The sequence below is a fragment of the Pan paniscus genome, chromosome 11 (assembly GCF_029289425.2).
Source record: "Pan paniscus chromosome 11, NHGRI_mPanPan1-v2.0_pri, whole genome shotgun sequence".
NCBI lineage: Eukaryota > Metazoa > Chordata > Mammalia > Primates > Hominidae > Pan > Pan paniscus.
In genome coordinates, this window is record NC_073260.2 from 1,842,128 (window position 1) to 1,865,596 (window position 23,469).

Consider the following 23,469-nt stretch of genomic DNA (forward strand, 5'->3'; position numbering starts at 1 on the left):
GCTCGGTGGATGGCCCCCATGCTTCCTGTCGTGGGAGATGAAGTGTGGCTCCGTAGATTGCCCCCATGCCTCATGCTACGTTCCCATCTGCGCCGCTCATGGGCGGTTCTTTCGACTTCGTGGATACTATTCACAGCTGAGCTATGTAGTGTACTCTAGTTAAATTTCCTTTCTTGCAACTTTCTCTTTTTCTTGGAATTAACAGTTGTGTTATTTTTGGCTACTTGGTGATTTTTCTGTGCACCTGTTACAGATTCACGACCTGAACCAGCGGCTTATTTTTGGCCTTTTGGTGATTTTTATATGCACCCATTACAGATTCACGCCTGAACCAGCGGCTCCGTGAATGCTTCTTTGCTCTGGGAAGGGCCCCTGCTAGGAGCCCCCATCCTCTTGCCCAGTCGGACCCTCCCCAGGCCTGCTGTCCAGCCGCCATCCCAGGGCCACCCACCCTTCCTTCCCCTACACAGGGCTCTTGCTGCTGCTTTCTCGGCCGGCGTGTTTTGGTGGAGCAAATCCTCCATTCACTTCCTGAGACAGGGTGCCAGGGAGGTGTATGTTTGGAAACCTTAGAAATCTAGAATTGTCTTTATTCTACACCACCTTTGTCTTTTTGTTGTATTTTTTCTTTTCTTTTTTTTTTTCTTGAGATGGAGTCTTGGTCTGTCGCCCAGGCTGGAGTGCAGTGGCGCGATCTCAGCTCACTGCAAGCTCCGCCTCCTGGGTTCACGCCATTCTCCTGCCTCAGCCTCCTGAGTAGCTGGGACTACAGGCGCCCACTGCCACGCCCAGCTAATTTTTTGTATTTTTTAGTAGAGACGGGGTTTCACCATGTTAGCCAGGATGGTCTCGATCTCCTGACCTCATGATCTGCCTGCCTCAGCCTCCCAAAGTGGTGGGATTACAGGCATGAGCCACCGTGCCCAGCCTTTTTGTTATACTTTCTAGAAGATTTTTTCAACTTTATTTTCCAAATCTTCCATTGAATTTTTAATTTCTGTCATATTTTTCATTTCAAGAGTTTTTTTTTCTGTTAATTTTTTTTTTTTTTTTTTGAGACGGGGTCTTGCCCTGTCGCCCAGGCTGGAGTGCAATGGCATGATCTCAGCTCACTGCAACTCCTGCCTCCCATGTTCAAACGATTCTCCTGCCTCAGCCTTCCGAGTAGCTGGGATTACAGGCGCCCGCCACCATGCCCAGCTAATTTTTGTATTTTTAGTAGGGACGGGGTTTCACCATGTTGGTCAGGCTGGTCTCAAACTCCTGACCTTGTGATCCGCCTGCCTCGGCCTCCCAAAGTGCTGGGATTACAGGTGTGAGCCACTGCGCCTGGCCCTGCATGTTCTTTTTAAAAAAGTATCTTTGTTCTTATGTTTTAATTTTTAAAAATTATCTTGTTCTTACTTCATGGATAAAGTAAGATGGGTTTTCTTTTGCTCCCTGAGTTGTTTCTGACCTGAGTTTCTCTTCTCTGTTTATTTTGGCCTCTGTCTTTCTGATCAGGGGCTTTTCTGCCTCCAGCAGTCACTTTATGTGTGAATGAAGTTCTTATTGAACACAAGTGTGCAAACCAGCATAGCTGCATCTCACAGAAATAATGTGGAGCCCAAGAGGCCAGCAACAAAAAGCACACACTGTGTAGTTTCACTCACCTGAGGCTCAGCTACCAGCTGTACTGACACTTGAGGACAGAGGCTGGCCAGCCAGCTTTCTCTGTAAAAGGCCAGAATGTAAATATTTCAGCTTTATGGGCCACGTGGTCTCTCTTGCAGCTACTCAATGTGGCCATCTAGTGTTCCAAAAAAAACTTCCTTTACAAAAAACGTGCGGTTGGAGGGACTTGGTGCTGGTGTTTGGCCCTGCTGGGGTTAAGGTCTCATTAGTGGTTGCCTGTTAGGGGTTTAGGTTGGGTATCGACTTGGGGAGGCGTAAGGTAATCTAGATTACTGGAAATGTTCTACATATTGATTTCGGTGGGAGTTACATGGGTTAACTACAAAACGAAAAGAGCGTGATCCACCTGAAAGCTGCATATAGGCTGCGTGTGCATGGGGTCAGGGCTCGCTAACAGGGGACACTCCATGCAGGAGGACTGAGCAGGACTCTGGCTCTTTCCTTCATGGTTTGGGAGTCCACAGGTCAGGGTCTGTAGGTCTTTTTTTTAGGGCAGCTTCTCAGAAAGGAATCTGCGTATGTTCTGCTGTGGTGGCACTGGGTTGGAGGAGGGGGCGGAGTCTGGGGGTGCTCCCATCTGGAGTGGACACTTGGGGAGGAGCCTGGGAGTGCTCCCGCCTGGAGTAGACACTGTTGGGGAGGAGCCTGGGAGTGCCCCCGTCTGGAGTGGACACTCACTGAGGAGCCTGGGAGTGCTCTCGCCTGGAGTGGACAGTGTTGGGGAGGAGCCTGGGAGTGCTCCCATTTGGAGTGGACACTGTTGGGGAGGAGCCTGGGAGTGCCCTCGTCTGGAGTGGACACTCACTGAGGAGTCTGGGAGTGCTCCCGCCTGGAGTGGACACTGTTGGGGAGGAGTCTGGGAGTCCTCCCGTCGGGAGTGGACACTCACTGAGGAGTCTGGGAGTGCTCCCGCCTGGAGTGGACACTGTTGGGGAGGAGTCTGGGGGTGCTCCCATCTGGAGTGGACAGTTGGGGAGGAGTCTGGGGGTGCTCCTGTCTGGAGTGGACACTGTGGTGGAGGATTCTGGGAGTCCTCCCGCCTGGAGTGGACACTGTTGGGGAGGAGTCTGGGGGTGCTCCCATCTGGAGTGGACACTGTTGTGGAGGATTCTGGGAGTCCTCCCACCTGGAGTATACACTGTTGTGGAGGATTCTGGGAGTCCTCCCACCTGGAGTGGACACTGTTGGGGAGGATTCTGGGAGTGCTCCTGTCTGGAGTGGACACTGTTGGGGAGGAGTCTGGGGGTGCTCCTGTCTGGAGTGGACACTGTTGGGGAGGAGTCTGGGAGTGCCCCCATCTGGAGTGTACACTGTTGTAGAGGATTCTGGGAGCCCTCCCGCCTGGAGTGGACACTGTTGGGGAGGAGTCTGGGAGTGCTCCCATCTGGAGTGGACACTGTTGGGGAGGAGTCTGGGGGTGCTCCCGCCTGGAGTATACACTGTTGTGGAGGATTCTGGGAGTCCTCCCGCCTGGAGTGGACACTGTTGGGGAGGATTCTGGGAGTGCTCCTGTCTGGAGTGGACACTGTTGGGGAGGAGTCTGGGGGTGCTCCTGTCTGGAGTGGACACTGTTGGGGAGGAGTCTGGGAGTGCCCCCATCTGGAGTGTACACTGTTGTAGAGGATTCTGGGAGCCCTCCCGCCTGGAGTGGACACTGTTGGGGAGGAGTCTGGGAGTGCTCCCATCTGGAGTGGACACTCACTGAGGAGTCTGGGAGTGCTCCCATCTGGAGTGGACACTGTTGGGGAGGAGTCTGGGGGTGCTCCCGCCTGGAGTGGACACTGTTGTGGAGGATTCTGGGAGCCCTCCCGCCTGGAGTGGACACTGTTGTGGAGGATTCTGGGAGTCCTCCCACCTGGAGTGGACACTGTTGGGGAGGAGTCTGGGAGTGCTCCTGTCTGGAGTGGACACTCAGGAGTCTGGGAGTGCTCCCACCTGGAGTGGACACTGTTGGGGAGGAGTCTGGGATTACTCCTGTCTGGAGTGGACACTGTTGGGAAGGAGTCTGGGGGTGCTCCTGTCTGGAGTGGACACTGTTGGGGAGGAGTCTGGGAGTCCTCCCGCCTAGAGTGGACACTGTTGGGGAGGAGTCTGGGAGTGCCCCCGTCTAGAGTGTACACTGTTGTGGAGAATTCTGGGAGCCCTCCCGCCTGGAGTGGACACTGTTGGGGAGGAGTCTGGGGGTGCTCCCGTCTGGAGTGGACACTGTTGTGGAGGATTCTGGGAGTCCTCCCGCCTGGAGTGGACACTGTTGGGGAGGAGTCTGGGGGTGCTCCTGTCTGGAGTGGACACTCACTGAGGAGTCTGGGAGTGCTCCCATCTGGAGTGGACACTTGGGGAGGAGTCTAGGGGTGCTCCTGTCTGGAGTGGACACTGTTGTTGAGGATTCTGGGAGTCCTCCCGCCTGGAGTGGACACTGTTGGGGAGGACTCTGGGAGTGCCCCCGTCTAGAGTGTACACTGTTGTGGAGAATTCTGGGAGTCCTCCCGCCTGGAGTGGACACTGTTGGGGAGGAGTCTGGGGGTGCTCCTGTCTGGAGTGGACACTCACTGAGGAGTCTGAGAGTGCTCCCATCTGGAGTGGACACTTGGGGAGGAGTCTGGGGGTGCTCCCGTCTGGAGTGGACACTGTTGTTGAGGATTCTGGGAGTGTTCCCGTCTGGAGTGGACACTCACTGAGGAGTCTGGGAGTGCTCCCGTCTGGAGTGGACACTGTTCTTGGGTTCGTAGCCACACCTGATGTCCTTGGGCTCTTACCTGCTTGCTTCACCTTCTCCAGAGAGTTCCTGGTAGTCCTCTGGCCATGGGGAAAAGCCATTTCCAGCCTGTTGGGGTCAGGAAAGTGACTTGGGGTTGGCCTGCCTCTCTTCCCGTCTCACCTGCATGTTAGCCTTGTTCTGGCTCTGCAGTGAGGACCAGTCCTCTCTGTCCGGGTTCTGCACCTCTAAAACCAAGTGTCAGCTTTCCTTAGAGGGCTCCACCAGCCATGACCCTGTCACTTGCTTTCATCAGCCGCTAAAATTTCAGTGACATTTTTATCTACTCTTAGCTTTTGTCTTTATCCTTGGAGGTTTGTATCTTTTTAAGAGAGCAGAGATAAGCATGTATATTCCACAAGGAGACAAAGATAAGCATTTACCTTCAACTTACCTTTCTTTTTTGGAGACAGTCTCACTCTGTCACCCAGGCTGGAGTGCAGTGGAGTGATCTTGGCTCACTGCAACCTCCATTTCCTGGGTTCAAGTGAGTCTTGTGCTTCAGCCTCCCGAGTAGCTGGGACTACAGGTATACACCAGCATGCCCGTGTAATATTTGTATTTTTAGTAGAAACAAGGTTTCACCATGTTGGCCAGGCTGGTCTTCAACTCCTGACCTCAAGCGATCTGCCCTCCTGGGCCTCCCAAAGTGCTGGGATTATAGGTGTGAACCACCGTGCCTGGCCCAACCCACCATTTTTAATGGGAGATAGGCTTTATTATTTTAATTTTTATAAAGTTGTTACAAAATACCGCAGATACGCAAAAAAGCGTGATGTTGCTGGGAATGGCGGTTGGCACCTATAGTCCTGGCTGTTTGGGAGAGGAAAGGAGATTGCTGAGCCTCGTAGTTCTAGGCCAGCCCAGACAACATAGCAGGACCCTGTCTCTAAAACAAGTAGGCATGACACAGCAAACAGGCATCTTAACTCGAACCCAGGTTATATAGTTTTAACCCTGGTTAGCTAGAACACAGGTTAGCTGCACACTGCCGGCTCTGTTCACATTACCCACGTGTGCTCTCATTTCACCCTCTCTTTTCTTCAGAGATAGCTACTTTTCTGAATTTTCTTTGGTACTTATACAATATGTAGTATAATTTTGCTTGACTCTAAATCTCATAAATGGCATCACACCAGGATTCCTCACCTTTCCTAATTTGAGCAACATTATGAACGTGAGATTCATTGGCGTGAGTGGGTGTCGTTCTAGTTCAGTCGTTGACACCACCGTTGATTTCTCCGTGGCTGAGTGACAGCTGGGTTGGGTGTGATTGCTGGCTGCTACATACAGCACTGCCGAGATCTGAAGATGTGCAAGTGTGGGGAGCCCTCGGGGACCCCTGCCTGCCAGGGGAGCTGTGTGTCCACCTGGGCTTCCCAGCATCCAGCCTCTCCCTGTGGTTTTCACAGCTTCCTGATCTGGGGTGAGGTTATGAAGGCATGGTTTTTTGAAGTAAACAAGTGGATTTGAAATAAAACACACAAAAGCCATTTTTAGCAACAGCTGCTAAGTTGTTATTCCTTTTCCCCACCCGCCCCCAAACACACGCACGTGCTTTTCTCCCTGATTCCAGAGTGGAGATGAGACTTGCCCGGCTGATGCGGTTGGTGGGGGTGTCTCTCCCTTGAGTCTGGAGCAGGCCGTGATTTCAGTTGCTGTACCCCGGCCGTTGGGGCTGGCAGATGACTCCTCTCAACCGTTCTGTGCTTGTGTTTCTTGTGGTGTGGTGTAGCTCTCTTAGGGAGGAACTTGCTCTACATAAAGGTTTTGAAAGGAACGGAACAAAATTCCAAGTGGAAGAAAAATTGCTGAGTCTCAGAGATCGATTAGCATGTGCCAAGAGCTGAGTATCTGGTGTGCTCGATGTGCGGGGCCTGCAGCAGGCCTGAGTGTCGGCCAGTTGTGCTTTGGAGCCCAGCACCAGGAGATTGGGCACCCTCTAAGTTCCTTGTTTGGGTTCTCGTTTATGTGGCCTCGTGCAGGAAGGTACATTGGAATTCTCCTGAACAGCAGCAGCCGTGAGCCTGGTCTACACAGGTGAGCAGCTGCTGTTTGATTTAGTATCTGTGGTGATGTGTTAGGCATCTTCATTCTGGCTCTCAAAGAAGAAGGAAATTAAGATTTTATTTTTAACTAAAATAAATGGGAGAGTTACAGTTCTGCTGTGGCAAGGTAGTGCCACAACAGCCTGTCCTGCTGATTACAGTGAAAAACTCAGGACAGAATGCAGAAAACAATTCTTGGAGAACTCCGAAAATAAAGCCAGTAGATTGTGGATGGCAGTCAACGTGGAGCTGCCACCCACGAGGGTTCCGCTTCCTGCTTTTTTGTTTTCTTCTGTTACTCACGGCCTTGCCTTGATGGTAGCCCAGTTATGGAGCAAAAACCCTGATGGGAATCCTCCAAAAGCACCAGAAGAAGGGCCCCCAAGGGCCAGAGAGAGTGTGTGGATCTCAGGGAGGAGAGAGCCAGGGAAGTAGATGCACAGATTTTGTCTGTGAACCTGTACAAGGCTCAGGACAGACCCAGAGCAGCATAACAAAGACTTTGAAACTGTATTAAGATTCATACTTCAAGGCCAGGCACGGTGGCTCACGCCTGTAATCCCAACACTTTGGGAGGCCGAGGCGGGCAGATCACAAGGTCAAGAGATCAAGACCGTCCTGGCCAACATGGTTAAACCCTGTCTCCACTAAAAATACAAAAAAATTATCTGGGTGTGGTGGCGCGCACCTCTAGTCTCATCTACTCGGGAGGCTGAGGCCAGAGAATCGCTTGAACCCGGGAGGCAGAAGTTGCAGTGAGTCGAGATCATGCCACTGCACCACAGCCTGGGAAACAGAGCAAGACTGTATCTCAGGAAAAAAAAAAAAATTCAAACTTCAGGCTGGGCGCGGTGGCTCACACCTGTAATCCCAGCACTTTGGGAGGCTGAGGCGGGCGGATCACATGAGGTCAGGAGTTCCACACCAGCCTGGTCAACATGGTGAAACCCCGTCTCTACTAAAAATACAAAAATTTAGCCAAGTGTGGTGGTGTGTGCCTGTAATCCCAGCTACTCAGGGGGCTGAGGCAGGAGAATTGCTTCAACCCAGGAGGCGGAGGTTGCAGTGAGCCAAGATCGTGCTACTACACTCCAGCCTGGGTGGCAGAGTGAAACTCCGTCTCAAAAAAAAAACACAAAAAAAACAAATATTCAAACTTCACCTCGAATCTCAGATTGACTCCTGAGTGGTGCATGTTCAGGGCAGAGCAAAGCATCAGAACCAAGGCTTTGAAAACAGAGAAACTGGAATCCACCATCCACAGATACAGACTTGTGGTCTGAACCCAACCAGCTTAATCGCCTGCTAAAACAAAGAAGGCAACATTCTCCGGAAAATTATATCCTAAACCCAGCCATTATAAATGATCACAGTGGAGACAAATGGTCTAAATACAACAACAAGACAGACTGTCAGATTGGATGGAAAGTCCAAGCCCCGACTCTATGGTGTCTGCAGGAAAAACCCACTTTAAATATCAATACTTAGATGGAAAACAGAAGGTTGGCCTGGGCGAAGTGACTCACACCTGTAATCCCAGCACTGTGGGAGGCTCAGGTGGGAGGATTGCTTGAGCACAGGAGTTTGAGACCAGTCTGGGCAACAAAGCAACCCCATCTCTACAAAAAATTTAAAATTAGGTTAGTGTGGTGGTACACACCTGTGCTCCCAGCTACTCAGGAGGCTAAAGTGGGAGGATTGCTTGAGCCTGGGAAGCTGAGGCTGAAGGAAGCTCTGAGTGTGCTGCTGTAGTATAGCTCAGGTGATAGAGTAGCAAGACAGTTTCTCAAAAAATAAAAAAGGCCGGGCGCAGTGGCTCACGCCTGTAATCCCAGCACTTTGGGAGGCCGAGGCGGGCGGATCACGAGATCAGGAGATCGAGACCATCCTGGCTAATGCAGTGAAACCTCGTCTCTACTAAAAATACAAAAAATTATCCGGGCGTGGTGGCGGGCGCCTGTAGTCCCAGCTACTGTGGAGGCTGAGGCAGGAGAATGGCGTGAACCCGGGAGGCAGAGTTTGCAGTGAGCCAAGATCGCACCACTGCACTCCAGCCTGGGCAAGAGAGCGAGACTCCATCTCAAAAAAAAAAAAAAAGGCTGGAAGAAGATATATCATGAAAGCCCCAATTAAAAGAAAACTGGAGTTGCTATATTAGTATCAGACAAAGTCGATGTCAGATGAGATGAAGGAATATTACCAAGGATAAAAAGGGACAACACGGCCGGGTGCGGTGGCTCATGCCTGTAATCCCAGCACTTTGGGAGGCCGAGGCGGGTGCATCACTTGAGGTCAGGAGTTCGAGATCAGCCTGGCCAACATGGTGAAACCCCATCTCTACTAAAAATACAAAAATTATCTGGAAATCACTTGAACCCAGGAGGCAGAGGTTGCAGTGAGCCACGACTGTGCCATGGCACTCCAGCCTCGGCAATGCTCATATTAGAAAATAAAACAAGTCTCAGATCAGTGACCCAAGCTTCTATCTTAAGAAGCTAGGAAAAGAAAAACAAATGAAACCCAAAGCAAGCAGATGGAAGAAACTAATAAAGAGCAGGAATCCATGAGATTGGAAATGCAAAACAAGAGAGAAAATGAATGAAACCAAAAGCTGGCTCTTGGAAGACGTCAGTGAAATGAAAAATCCTCCAGCCAGACTAGTGTAGAAAAGAAGAGAAGACACAAACTACAGATATTAGACATGAAAGAGTGCACATGTCTACAGACCCTACAGACATCAAAGGACTAATAAGGAAATATTTTGAACAGCTTTATGCCCATAAAATCAGCCACGCAGATTAAATTGACAAATTCCTTGAAAGGCACAAACTACCACAGTTCCCTCAGATATAGATTATCTGAATGGCTGTATATCTACTAAAGAAATCGAATCTGTAGCTAAAATCCTTCCCACCTGGAGAATTCCAGATCTAGATGACTTCACTGGGGAATACTTCCCAACATTTAGGACAATAAGGACAAAATATGCTAATTTTATACAAACTTCTCCGGAAAAGTAGAAGAGGGACTATTTCCCAGTTTAGTTTTTGAGGGTAGCAATACCCTAATACCTAATCAGACAGACATTACAAGAAAGGAAAATTTCAAACCAGTCACTCATCATTAGAAACATACATATCCTCAATGAAATATTAGAGATTTGAGTCCAGCAGTATATGGAAAAGGATAATACATCATGATCAGTGGGATTTATTCCAGGAGCAAAGCTGTTTCAACAGTTGAAAATCAGTTGATGTAATGTTCCATATTGACAGACTAAAGAAGAAAAGCCATCTGATTACCTTAATAAATGCAGAAAAAGTATTTGACAAAATTCAGCATCTGTTCACGATAAAAACTCTCAGCAACCAGGAGAAGAGAACTTCCTAAATCGAATAAAGGACATCTGTACTAAAAAAATGAAAGCAAACATCATGCCTGATAGTGAAAGACTGAATATTTTCCCTTGAAGATTGCAAACAAGCCAGAGTGTGTGTGTGGGTTTTTTTTTCTTCTTTTTTTTGTGAGTCGGAGTCTTGCTCTGTCGCCCAGGCCGGAGTGCAGTGGCGCAATCTTGGCTCACTGCAACCTCCGCCCCCTCGGGTTCAAGCAATTCTCCTGCCTCAGCCTCCCAAGTAGCTGGGATTACAGGCACCTGCCACCACACCCGGCTAATTTTTGTATTTTTAGTAGAGACGGGGTTTCACCATCTTGGCCAGGCTGGTCTTGAACTCCTGACCTCGTGATCTACCTGCCTCGGCCTCCCAAAGTGCTGGGACTACAGGCATGAGCCACCGTGCCTGGCCAAGTGTGTGTTCTTACCACTCCTGTTCAGCATCGTATTGGAGGTCCTCAGAGCAGTAGGGGAAGAGAAAGAAAGAAAAAGCATGCAGATGGGAAAAGAAAAAATAAAAGTCTCGATTCACAAACATGATTATCTAGATTGAAAATCCTGTGGATTCTATAAGACAACTACTAGAACTTATGGTTTATCAACATACAAAAATAAACTGTATTTCTCTATATTAGCAATGAAGAATTGGGAATTGAAATTTAAAAGTAACAGCAATTATAATAGCATAGCATCCAAAACTGCAAACTTGGGAGTTCCCAGGCCACTCACACTTCTGACCAACTGGTTACAAGTTCAGGGATTCCTGTGACCCCCTCAGATTCAATATTCTAGAACATCTCACATTTGTACTACAAAGGATGAAAATCGGCCAGGCGCGGTGGCTCACGCCTGTAATCCCAGCACTTTGGGAGGCTGAGGCGGGTGGATCATGAGGTCAGGAGATTGAGACCATCCTGGCTAACACGGTGAAACCCCGTCTCTACTAAAAATACAAAACATTAACCTGGCATGGTGGCGGGCGCCTGTAGTCCCAGCTACTTGGGAGGCTGAGGCAGGAGAATGGCGTGAACCCGGGAGGCGGAACTTGTAGTGAGCTGAGATCGCGCCATTGCACTCCAAAGCGAGACTCTGTCTTAAAAAAAAAAAAGGATGAAAATCAGGATCAGTCAAAACAGTCAAGAGACCCACAGAGTGAGGTCTGGCATGGTCCAGCCATGAGGCTCCCGTGTCCTTGAGCTATGCCATCCTCCTTGTGGGCGGCAAGCCACCCAGGTGCTGAGGCAAGAGACCGAGGGCACGAGCTGTTCCAGTATAATAAAGAAAATATACAGAATAAGAAAGTTATACTGGAACTAGAATATAGATATGATGATATGTGAATATTAATCATTAGTTTGTAGCATTACTCTTTGTTCCAATATTATAATAATCTCTGTTCTACAATTATAACCTGGGAAAAACCAGGCCATACAGAGATAGGAGCTGAAGGGACATGGTGAGAAGCGACCAAAGCCAAGTGTGAGCCTTCTGTTATGCCCAGACAGGGCCACTAGAGGGCTCCTTGGTCTAGCGGTAACGCCAGTGCCTGGGAAGACGCCCGTTACTTAGCAGACCGGGAAAGGGAGTCTCCGTTTCCCCGGGGGAGTTAGAGAAGACTCTGCTCCACCACCTCTTGTGGAAGGCCTGACATCAGTCAAGCCCGCCCGCAGCCATCTGGAGGCCTAAATGTCTCCCTGTGATGCTGTGCTTCAGCGGTCACGCTCCTGGTCCACCGCGTGTTCCGCCCTGTACACCTGGCTGTGCCTTCTAGATAGCAGTAGCAGAATTAGTGAAAGTATTAAAGTCTTTGATCTCTCCAAGAAATACATAGAAGAAATAATGACATAAGCTGTCCCCATTCTCTCTCCGCCTCGGCTACCAAATAGGGAAGGGCCCCCTGTCTGGTAGACACGTGACTTGCGTGACCTTACGTATCGCTGGAGAGGACTCACACTTCTTACCTGCCTCCTTGCCTTGTATCGAATAAATAACAGTGCAGCCAGGCATTTGGGGCCACTACCGGTCTCCATGCCTTGGTGGTAGTGGTCCCCTGGGCCCAGCTGTCTTTTCTTCTATCTCTTTGTCTTGTGTCTTTATTTCTACGATCTCTCATCTCCTCACATGAAGAGAAAAACCCACAGGCCCAGTAGGGCTGGACCCTATACCTCCTGGCACACTGATGTGTGTTGCCACCCAGGGACGTTTGCCTGAACTTTGGCTGTGTGATCCAACTCGATCTCTAGCTTCCTCCCCTCCCTGCAGGTGGGAGGTTGGGCTGACACCCCTGGATCTAGTCACATGCTTGGTCTTCCCTGCATGGCCAGCTCCCTCCTGAAACTTCTGGGTTGGGCCTTGCCACCAGGAGTCACCTGCTAGCATAAACCCAAGTGAATCGCACCGTGAATAAAAAGACACTTCCAGGAGCTTCTAAGATCTTGAGGGCTTTCTCCTGGGAACTGAAGACAAGACCAGCTAAATTCTTTATTATGCGACATGGTGGCACCAACTGCTGGTGAAGACAGGCATCCACGGAAACTCATTCCACGGGGCATCCGCGGAAACTCATTCCACGGGGCATCCACGGAAACTCATTCACCACTGATGAGAATGCAAAACACGGGGCATCCACGGAAACTCGTTCGCTGCTGGTGAGAATGCAAAACACGGGGCATCCATGGAAACTCACTCACCGCTGGTGAGAATGCAAAGCACGGCAGCCGCTGTAGGAGACAGTTTGGTAGTTTCTTATAAATGTGAGGATACATATTCCGTACAACCTACAAATCCCATCCCTAGGTATTTAGCAAGAGGGATGAGAACTGCGTCCACACAAACACTGGGAGATGCGTATTTATGAAGTAGCTTTATTTAGAATTGTCCTCAGTGGAAACAACACAAATATCCTTCGACTGCTGAATGGACGGAGACCCTGCGAGGCCTTCACGAGGAGACACTGCAAGGCCTCCATGAGGCAGCCAGCACTCAGGAGCCAAGGCACAGGCCTCTGGCAGACGCGCCACCGTGGGGGAATCTCGACTGCTGAATGGACGGAGACCCTGCGAAGCCTCCACGAGACAGCCAGCACTCGGGAGTCGAGGCAGAGACCTCTGTCAGACGCACCACCGTGGGGGAATCTCGAGTGTGTCACCCCGCTGAGGGAAGCCTCCACACTCTGTGCCTCCATTTATGTGACATTTTGACAAAGGCACAACCACTGGGACAGAAGACAGGGGAGCATTGCCAGGACCCAGTGGTGGGAAGAAAGGAGGATGCGAAAAGGCTGCCAAGGGCATTGGAGGTTGGGATTGTTCTGTTTCTGTGGTGGGAGTGAAAATGCTAGAGGTGTGCACCAAAAAGGGTGAATCTGCCTCTGCATGCAGGTGACGGCGTGATGTAAACAGAAGGCTTTTCTCTCTAGAGCCAACCAATTTCCGGAATAATCTGGGCCAGGCGCGGTGGCTCACGCCTGTAATCCCAGCACTTTGGGAGGTCGAGGTGGGCGGATCACGAGGTCAGGAGATCGAGACCCTCCTGGCTAACACAGTGAAACCCTGTCTCTACTAAAAATTCAAAAAACAAATTAGCCGGGCGTGGTGGCGGGCGCTTGTAGCCCCAGCTACTCGAGAGGCTGAGGCAGGAGAATGGTGTGAACCCGGGAGGCGGAGCTTGCAGTGAGCCAAGATCACGCCATTGCACTCCAGCCTGGACGACAGAACGAGACTCTGTCTCAAAAAAAAAAAAAAATTCTGTCTCTGCAGGCAGGTGACGGCATGGTGTAAACAACAGCCTTTCGTCTCTAGAGCCAACAAGTTTCCAGAAGAGTCTGCCTGCATGCAGATGACAGTGTGATTTAAAAACAGCCTTTTCGCCCCTCTCCCCTCTCCCCTCTCCCCTCCCCCCTCCCCCCTCTCCCCTCTCCCCTCTCCCCCTCCTCTCTCCCCTCTTTCCACGGTCTCCCTCTGATGCCGAGCCAAAGCTGGACGGTACTGCTGCCATCTCAGCTCACTGCAACTTCCCTGCCGGATTCTCCTGCCTCAGCCTGCCGAGTGCCTGCGATTGCAGGCGCGCGCCGCCACGCCTGACTGGTTTTCGTATTTTTTTGGTGGAGACGGGGTTTCGATGTGTCGGCTGGGCTGGTCTCCAGCTCCTAACCGTGAGTGATCCGCCAGCCTCGGCCTCCCGAGGTGCCGGGATTGCAGACGGAGTCTCGTTAACTCAGTGCTCAATGGCGCCCAGGCTGGAGTGCAGTGGCGTGATCTCGGCTCGCTACAACCACCTCCCAGCCGCCTGCCTTGGCCTCCCTAAGTGCCGAGATTGCAGCCTCTGCCTGGCAGCCACCCCGTCTGGGAAGTGAGGAGCGTCTCCGCCTGACCACCCATCGTCTGGGATGTGAGGAACCCCTCTGCCTGGCTGCCCAGTCTGGAAAGTGAGGAGCATCTCTGCCCGGCCGCCATCCCATCTAGGAAGTGAGGAGCGCCTCTTCCCGGCCGCCATCACATCTGGGAAGTGAGGAGCGTCTCTGCCTGGCCGCCCATCGTCTGAGATGTGGGGAGCACCTCTGCCCTGCCGCCCCGTCCGGGATGTGAGGAGTGTCTCTGCCCGGCCGCCCTGTCTGAGAAGTGAGGAGACCCTCTGCCTGGCAACCACCCCGTCTGAGAAGTGAGGAGCCCCTCCGCCCAGCAGCCACCCCGTCTGAGAAGTGAGGAGCGTCCTCCCTCCTCGTCCGGGAGGGAGGTGGGGGGGTCAGCCCCCCGCCCGGCCAGCCGCCCTGTCCGGGAGGTGAGGGGCACCTCTGCCCGGCCGCCCCTACCGGGAAGTGAGGAGCCCCTCTGCCCGGCCAGCCGCCTCGTCCGGGAGGGAGGTGGGGGGGTCAGCCCCCCGCCTGGCCAGCTGCCCCGTCCGGGAGGCGAGGGGTGCCTCTGCCCGGCCGCCCCTACTGGGAAGTGAGGAGCCCCTCTGCCCGGCCAGCCGCCCCGTCCGGGAGGGAGGTGGGGGGGTCAGTCCCCCTCCCGGCCAGCCGCCCCATCCGGGAGGGAGGTGGGGGGGTCAGCCCCCCGCCCGGCCAGCCGCCCCGTCCGGGAGGGAGGTGGGGGGATCAGCCCCCCGCCTGGCCAGCCGCCCCGTCCGGGAGGGAGGTGGGGGGATCAGCCCCCTGCCCGGCCAGCCGCCCTGTCCAGGAGGTGGGGGGGCGCCTCTGCCCGGCCGCCCCTACTGGGAAGTGAGGAGCCCCTCTGCCCGGCCAGCCGCTCTGTCTGGGAGGGAAGTGGGGGGGTCAGCCCCCGGCCCGGCCAGCCGCCCCGTCCGGGAGGGAGGTGGGGGGGTTAGCCCCCCGCCTGGCCAGCCGCCCCGTCCGGGAGGTGAGGGGCGCCTCTGCCCGGCCGCCCCTTCTGGGAAGTGAGGAGCCCCTCTGCCCGGCCAGCCGCTCTGTCCGGGAGGGAGGTGGGGGGGTCAGCCCCCCGCCCGGCCAGCCGCCCCGTCCGGGAGGGAGGTGGGGGGGTCAGCCCCCCGCCCGGCCAGCCGCCCTGTCCGGGAGGTGAGGGGCGCCTCTGCCCGGCCACCCCTACCGGGAAGTGAGGAGCCCCTCTGCCCGGCCAGCCGCCCCGTCCGGGAGGGAGGTGGGGGGGTCAGCCCCCCGCCAGGCCAGCCGCCCCGTCGGGGAAGTGAGGGGCGCCTCTGCCCGGCCGCCCCTACTGGGAAGTGAGGAGCCCCTCTGCCCGGCCAGCCGCCCCGTCAGGGAGGGAGGTGGGGGGGGGGTCAGCCCCCCGCCCATCCAGCCGCCCCGTCCGGGAGGTGAGGGGCGCTTCTGCCCGGCCGCCCCTACTGGGAAGTGAGGAGCCCCTCTGCCTGGCCACCACCCCATCTGGGAGGTGTACTCAACAGCTCATTGAGAACGGGCCATGAAGACAATGGCGGTTTTGTGGAATAGAAAGGGGGGAAAGGTGGGGAAAAAATTGAGAAATCGGATGGTTGCTGTGTCTGTGTAGAAAGAGGTAGACATGGGAGACTTTTCATTTTGTTCTGTACTAAGAAAAATTCTTCTGCCTTGGGATCCTGTTGATCTGTGACCTTACCCCCAACCCTGTGCTCTCTGAAACATGTGCTGTATCCACTCAGGGCTGAATGGATTAAGGGCGGTGCAAGATGTGCTTTGTTACACAGATGCTTGAAGGCAGCATGTTCGTTAAGAGTCATCACCACTCCCTAATCTCAAGTACCCAGGGACACAAACACTGCGGAAGGCCGCAGGGTCCTCTGCCTAGGAAAACCAGAGAACTTTGTTCACTTGTTTATCTGCTGACCTTCCCTCCACTATTGTCCTGTGACCCTGCCAAATCCCCCTCTGCGAAAACACCCAAGAATGATCAATAAAAAAGAAAAAAAAAAACAAAACAGCCTTTTCTCTCTAGAGCCCACCGATTTCTAGAAGATGGAAACCACATCACTCACTGGGGCTTTTCCTGGGCTCTTTCCTTGGCCGTGTGGAGCTCTGCTGGCCACATCCACGCGGTGAGCCGCTGTGGCTCCTCACCTGGGCCTCGTGCGACCCGGCAGTGCGCGCTCCCTGTCCTAGGCGGTGACCCCACTGTGGCGGTGGGCATTTGACAGTGGTGGCTCCTGACCCTCTCGGTGGCCTTTTTAGGAAGCCCGCTCAGGTTGGTGTCTGGCACGCCCTTTGGCGAGGGGTACCGACGCTGATGTCGGATGTAGAGTAGGACGCTGGTGAGCTGGTCCGTGAGCCTCAGTGGCAGGTGGGAGCGGTTGGAGCTCCCCGTGGTGAGTGCCCAGGTCTGGTGGGGTGGCTGCCTGCGGGCCTCCCCCTCACCCACATTTCATCGTCAGCCAGTCTTTCGCCGCACATGTCTTGGACAGTCAAAAAACGTGTGCAGCTGGTGCCAAAAGCAGCACTTTGCACAGCCCAGCCTGGGAGGGAGAATGGAGCCGTGTGACTGGGCAGCAGGTGGGGCCTCCTCCAGGGCTTCCAGGAGCCTTGGCAGTCCCTGGGGGGTTGGCCAGGCTCACAGAGCGGGGACTGATGGAGCTGTTGTTACAGGGCCATGCTGCACCTTACAAAACGGTCTCCGTCCGCGCGGCCATCCCGTCCACCATCCTCCGGCTTCCAGCTGTGGCTTTTCACGGAGTTTTTGAGAAATATCCGGAAACTCTGGTGAGGGTGGTGCAGGTGGGTCACTTTTTCAGATAACTCTTCTAGCTGCTGTGGGTCACCCTGGGGGACCTGGGCACTGGTTTGGGATTTGAGTGGGTTTATTGCCCACTTACTTTCTCAGTTCTGAGCTTTACAGCCATGAAGGTGATTTCAGAGGAATAGAGAAATCAACTTCATTGGCGGGACTTACCACTGGTGATGTGGGATTCTGAGTGGGTTTGGGAAGAACGAAGGTTATATTTTAAAAATTTGTAGGCCGGGCACAGTGGCTCACACCTGTAATCCCAGCACTTTGGGAGGCCAAGGAGGGTGGATCACAAAGTCAGGAGATCGAGACCATCCTGGCTAACATGGTGAAACCCCGTCTCTACTAAAAATACAAAAAATTAGCCAGGTGTGGTGGCGTGCACCTGTAGTCCCAGCTACTCGGCAGGCTGAGGCAGGAGAATGGTGTGAACCTGGGAGGTGGAGCTTGCAGTGAGCCGAGATCGTGCCACTGCACTCCAGCCTGGGCGGCATAGTGAGACACCATCTCAAAAAAAAAAAATTGTAATATATATCTTAAAATAAAAATGAATGTTCACAATCTCAAAGAGGTCTTAAGATCCCTCACTACCCCCAAAGAGATTTTTACATTTTTATTAAACTTCTCACTTTGGAGTAACTTTAGATTTATAGAAAACTTGCAAAAACAATGCAGTCTTCATGTGCCCCTCGTCCCATTCCCCGTGATGTGAACGTCTTACTTGACCGTGGTGAGGTGTCAAGTCTGCGGGGTTTTTCACCCTGAGAGGGTTCGGTCTGTGGCATCTGCAGGGTTTGGGGCACGGTTCTCAGTGCTCTGTGTGGTGCTGCCGGGGGCCCTCCCTGTACCCCAGGCCGGTGGTCACCGCGCAGCTGGCGTGTTGTTTCAGATCATCATGGTGCGGCTGCAGAGGGTGACCTTTCTGGCTCTGCACAACTACCTCGGCCTGACCACAGAGCTCTTCAACGCTGTAAGTGAAAACCACCTCACAAAGCCCCATGCTGCTCCATGCAGCTGGCATCGGGACAGCTATTGGTTGGCACGGCAGGCACCCAGTGCCTGGTGGGGCAGTGCCAGCAACAGCTGTGGTCTTCCCAGTTGCTGGTCATTAGGACTTTGGGAGGGGATGGTTGCGCTGTGTTTATTCTCCTACCTTAAAGCACCTGCTAGTCAATTTGGAGGCTTGATTCTCCTGGGGCCTTGTGTTCCAAAATCTGTGATCCGTTGGACTTGGGAAAGGTGGAATTCCTTCTCCGATGCTGGAGTTGTCCCTCTGGAGGCCCACACGGTTGTGAGCAGCCACCTGGTGCCTCTGCAGCTCCCATTCAGGACTCTGTGATGAGTCTTCCTTTGGTCACCTGTGTTCTGTAGGACATTGGCAGCCACACACACGCTCCTTCCCTTTCTGGCCCCACAGGCTGCACACTGAGCTGACGGCCCTGTCCAGGAGAGGCTGCCCCTCCCCACGCCCATCCCATGGGGTCCCTACAGCCATGTCAAGCAGAGGCTGCCCCTCCCCATGCCCGTCCCGTGGGGTCCCTACGGCCGCGTCCAGCAGAGGCTGCCCCTCCCCATGCCCGTCCCGTGGGGTCCCTACGGCCGCGTCCAGCGGAGGCTGCCCCTCCCCATGCCCGTCCCGTGGGGTCCCTACGGCCGCGTCCAGCGGAGGCTGCCCCTCCCCATGCCCGTCCCGTGGGGTCCCTACGGCCGCGTCCAGCGGAGGCTGCCCCTCCCCATGCCCGTCCCGTGGGGTCCCTGTTGCCAGCACTCCCTGTGTGTTGCCCTTGACAGCTCCTCCTATCTGAACTGGGTGGGGCGGAGCTGACCCCGAACTGTGACCCGTTTGGAGGGTACAGCGCATTGTCAAGGGCACAAGGCTGTCAACCCCGGCTCTCCCTCCTCCCGGCGGTGTGACCCTGGGAGGCACTTGGCCGGGACGGGACGTGGGACGGTCCCCACCTAGCCGAGCTCTCGTGGGAAGTGAGTGAGACCAGGGTTTCGTGCCCTGCTCCATCCCCACTGCCCAAAACAGTAGCCTGATATGCGGAGGGCTCTCTTTAGTCATGGGGCAAGTGGAGCTCGGTTAGTAAAGGCCCAGCACGCATTAGTCTTTAGTATGTGCATTTCTGTTGGAAATCATAATTCTGATGACATTTTAGGGCTTGTTGTCTTCAGTTGTTGACATTAAGGAAATATCTTTTTGTTTTCTACATTATCTTTTGTTTTAATGAAGAGTATTAAGGTTCTCACAATTTGGGGCAGTATGTTGACTTGATCAAGTGTTTGAGACAGGGCCTAGGGTAAAAGCAGGCTGAGCTTGGTTGCCTTAAACAGACCAGTCCTTTTCTTGAATAACTGGATTTCTGGGTTGATGATCGGCCTCTTCCCATTGCCTGAAATGCAGCTTAAACTTTGCCTTGAGAGGCCCACACCTGTCACACCTTCGAGAGGCCCACACCTGTCACACCTTTGAGGGGCCCACACCTGTCACACCTTTGAGGGGCCCACACCTGTCACACCTTTGAGGGGCCCACACCTGTCACACCTTTGAGGGGCCCACACCTGTCAGTGGGTGTGGGGTGTTCCCGGGGTGGCACTGAACTTCCTTGTTGTGTCCCAGGAGAGCCAGGCCATCCCTCTCGTGTCTGTAGCCAGCCTGGCTGCCGGGAAGGCCAAGAAGCAGGTGTTCTATGGCGAAGAAGAGCGGCTTAAAAAGCCACCGCGGCTCCAGGAGTCCTGTGACTCAGGTACTGTCCTGCACCAAGGAGGGCAGTGTCCAGCCCCAGAGTCCGGGGGATCCTGCTCCCACTGCCTCAGGTCACCCCAGGTCATCTTACACATGCCTGAGGCCACCTCACACATCCCCGGGTCACCTCACACGGCCCAGGTCACCCTACAAGTCCCACAAGTCACCTCACATGCCCCCCAGGTCTACTCACACGCACCCCAGGTCCCCTCACACGTGCCCCAGCTCACCTCACATGCCCCCCAGGTCTACTCACACGCACCCTGGGTCACCTCACACAGCCCAGGTCACCCTACAAGTCCCACAAGTCACCTCACATGCCCCCCAGGTCTACTCACACGCACCCCAGGTCCCCTCACACGTGCCCCAGCTCACCTCACATGCCCCCCAGGTCTACTCACATGCACCCCGGGTCACCTCACACAGCCCAGGTCACCCTACAAGTCCCACAAGTCACCTCACATGCCCCCCAGGTCTACTCACACGCACCCCAGGTCCCCTCACACGTGCCCCAGGTCACCTCACATGCCCCCCAGGTCTACTCACATGCACCCCGGGTCACCTCACACAGCCCAGGTCACCCTACAAGTCCCACAAGTCACCTCACATGCCCCCAGGTCTACTCACACGCACCCCAGGTCCCCTCACACGTGCCCCAGCTCACCTCACATGCCCCCCAGGTCTCATCAGATGGTCCCCCAGGTCTCCTCACTTGTCCCCATCTCCTCACATGCGGGCTGGATGTCCTCAGACCTCCCCAGGTCTCCTCAGGTGTGCCCGTCTCCTCACATGTGGGCTGGATGTCCTCAAACCCCCAAAGGTCTCCTTACGTGTGCCCGTCTCCTCACATGAGGCCCGGATGTCCTCAGACAGGCCCAGGACCCTTCACCCTCCATTCTTCAGTTGTTCCCAGAATTCTCCCTGCGTGCTTGGCCTGGGCCAGGTGCCTGGTGGGGAGTGGGCCTCCCGCCATGGGCTCTCACGCGCTATTCTGAGTGCTAACTGGGGGGCCTGAATCTGAGGAGGAAGCGGTCGGGTGCGGCATGCACCGCATGAGTCACCCCACGACGATCTGTGTGATGGAGTTAACAGCCACCCTACAGATGAGGTGCACGCTTGGTTATTTATAGCCCATCATGTTCCCAAAAGAGTTGAAGTGACTAACAAAAGTATGTGAAATTAAATGAAGCAATGCTGATGAGAGTGAGGAGAGAATGGAGTGAGCAGAGTGGAGTGAGTGAGTGGGGGATGGAGTGGACAGAGTGGAGTGAGTGAGTGGGGATGGAGTGAGTAGAGTGGAGTGAGTAAGTGTGGGATGGAGTGGACAGAGTGGAGTGAGTGAGTGGGGGATGGAGTGAGCAGAGTGGAGTGAGTGAGTGGGGATGGAGTGGACAGAGTGGAGTGAGTGAGTGGGGGATGGAGTGGACAGAGTGGAAGTGAGTGAGTGTGGAATGGAGTGAGTAGAGTGGAGTAAATGAGTGGGGGATGGAGTGAGTAGAGTGGAGTGAGTGAGTGGGGGATGGAGTGGACAGAGTGGAGTGAGTGAGTGGGGATGGAGTGAGTAGAGTGGAGTGAGTAAGCGTGGGATGGAGTGGACAGAGTGGAGTGAGTGAGTGGGGGATGGAGTGAGCAGAGTGGAGTGAGTGAGTGGGGATGGAGTGGACAGAGTGGAGTGAGTGAGTGGGGGATGGAGTGGACAGAGTGGAAGTGAGTGAGTGTGGAATGGAGTGAGTAGAGTGGAGTAAATGAGTGGGGGATGGAGTGAGTAGAGTGGAGTGAGTGAGTGGGGGATGGAGTGGACAGAGTGGAGTGAGTGAGTGGGGATGGAGTGAGTAGAGTGGAGTGAGTAAGTGTGGGATGGAGTGGACAGAATGGAGTGAGTGAGTGGGGGATGGAGTGAGCAGAGTGGAGTGAGTGAGTGGGGATGGAGTGGACAGAGTGGAGTGAGTGAGTGGGGGATGGAGTGAGCAGAGTGGAGTGAGTGAGTGGGGATGGAGTGGAAAGAGTGGAGTGAGTGAGTGGGGGATGGAGTGGACAGAGTGGAAGTGAGTGAGTGTGGGATGGAGTGAGTAGAGTGGAGTGAGTGAGTGGGGATGGAGTGGACAGAGTGGAGTGAGTGAGTGGGGGATGGAGTGAGTAGAGTAGAGTGAGTGAGTAGGGGATGGAGTGGACAGAGTGGAGTGAGTGAGTGGGGGATGGAGTAAGTAGAGTAGAGTGAGTGAGTGGGGGATGGAGTGAGCAGAGTGGAGTGAGTGAGTGGGGGATGGAGTTGACAGAGTGGAGTGAGTGAGTGGGGGATGGAGTGGACAGAGTGGAGTGAGTGAGTGGGGGATGGAGTGAGTAGAGTGGAAGTGAGTAAGTGGGGGATGGAGTGGACAGAGTGGAGTGAGTGAGTGGGGGATGGAGTGAGTAGAGTGGAGTGAGTGAGTGGGGGATGGAGTGGACAGAGTGGAGTGAGTGAGTGGGGGATGGAGTGGATAGAGTGGAGTGAGTGGGGGATGGAGTGGGGGATGGAGTGAGTAGAGTGGAGTGAGTGAGTGGGGGATGGAGTGGACAGAGTGGAGTGAGTGAGTGGGGGATGGAGTGAGTAGAGTGGAGTGAGTGAGTGGGGGATGGAGTGAGTAGAGTGGAGTGAGTGAGTGGGGGATGGAGTGGACAGAGTGGAGTGAGTGAGTGGGGGATGGAGTGGATAGAGTGGAGTGGGGGATGGAGTGGACAGAGTGGAGTGAGTGAGTGGGGATGGAGTGAGTAGAGTAGAGTGAGTGAGTGGGGGATGGAGTGGACAGAGTGGAGTGAGTGAGTGGGGATGGAGTGAGTAGAGTGGAGTGAGTAAGTGTGGGATGGAGTGGACAGAGTGGAGTGAGTGAGTGGGGATGGAGTGAGTAGAGTGGAGTGAGTAAGTGTGGGATGGAGTGGACAGAGTGGAGTGAGTGAGTGGGGGATGGAGTGAGCAGAGTGGAGTGAGTGAGTGGGGGATGGAGTGGACAGAGTGGAGTGAGTGAGTGGGGATGGAGTGAGTAGAGTGGAGTGAGTAAGTGTGGGATGGAGTGGACAGAGTGGAGTGAGTGAGTGGGGGATGGAGTGAGCAGAGTGGAGTGAGTGAGTGGGGATGGAGTGGACAGAGTGGAGTGAGTGAGTGGGGGATGGAGTGAGCAGAGTGGAGTGAGTGAGTGGGGATGGAGTGGAAAGAGTGGAGTGAGTGAGTGGGGGATGGAGTGGACAGAGTGGAAGTGAGTGAGTGTGGGATGGAGTGAGTAGAGTGGAGTGAGTGAGTGGGGATGGAGTGGACAGAGTGGAGTGAGTGAGTGGGGGATGGAGTGAGTAGAGTAGAGTGAGTGAGTAGGGGATGGAGTGGACAGAGTGGAGTGAGTGAGTGGGGGATGGAGTAAGTAGAGTAGAGTGAGTGAGTGGGGGATGGAGTGAGCAGAGTGGAGTGAGTGAGTGGGGGATGGAGTTGACAGAGTGGAGTGAGTGAGTGGGGGATGGAGTGGACAGAGTGGAGTGAGTGAGTGGGGGATGGAGTGAGTAGAGTGGAAGTGAGTAAGTGGGGGATGGAGTGGACAGAGTGGAGTGAGTGAGTGGGGGATGGAGTGAGTAGAGTGGAGTGAGTGAGTGGGGGATGGAGTGGACAGAGTGGAGTGAGTGAGTGGGGGATGGAGTGG

The 23,469-nt window shown here is 54.2% G+C and overlaps 1 protein-coding gene across 1 annotated transcript in view; it reads left to right on the forward strand.

Annotated features, from left to right (window-relative positions):
* The window catches only part of PNPLA7 (patatin like phospholipase domain containing 7), a 101,341-nt gene that overhangs the window by 15,323 nt on the left and 62,549 nt on the right, over positions 1-23,469 (forward strand). Inside the window, exons 10-12 of the mRNA XM_003817011.5 lie at positions 16,923-17,051; positions 17,951-18,031; positions 19,682-19,808. Of these exons, the coding sequence (XP_003817059.3) occupies positions 16,923-17,051; positions 17,951-18,031; positions 19,682-19,808 (337 nt within the window). The remainder of the gene's footprint in view (positions 1-16,922; positions 17,052-17,950; positions 18,032-19,681; positions 19,809-23,469) is intronic.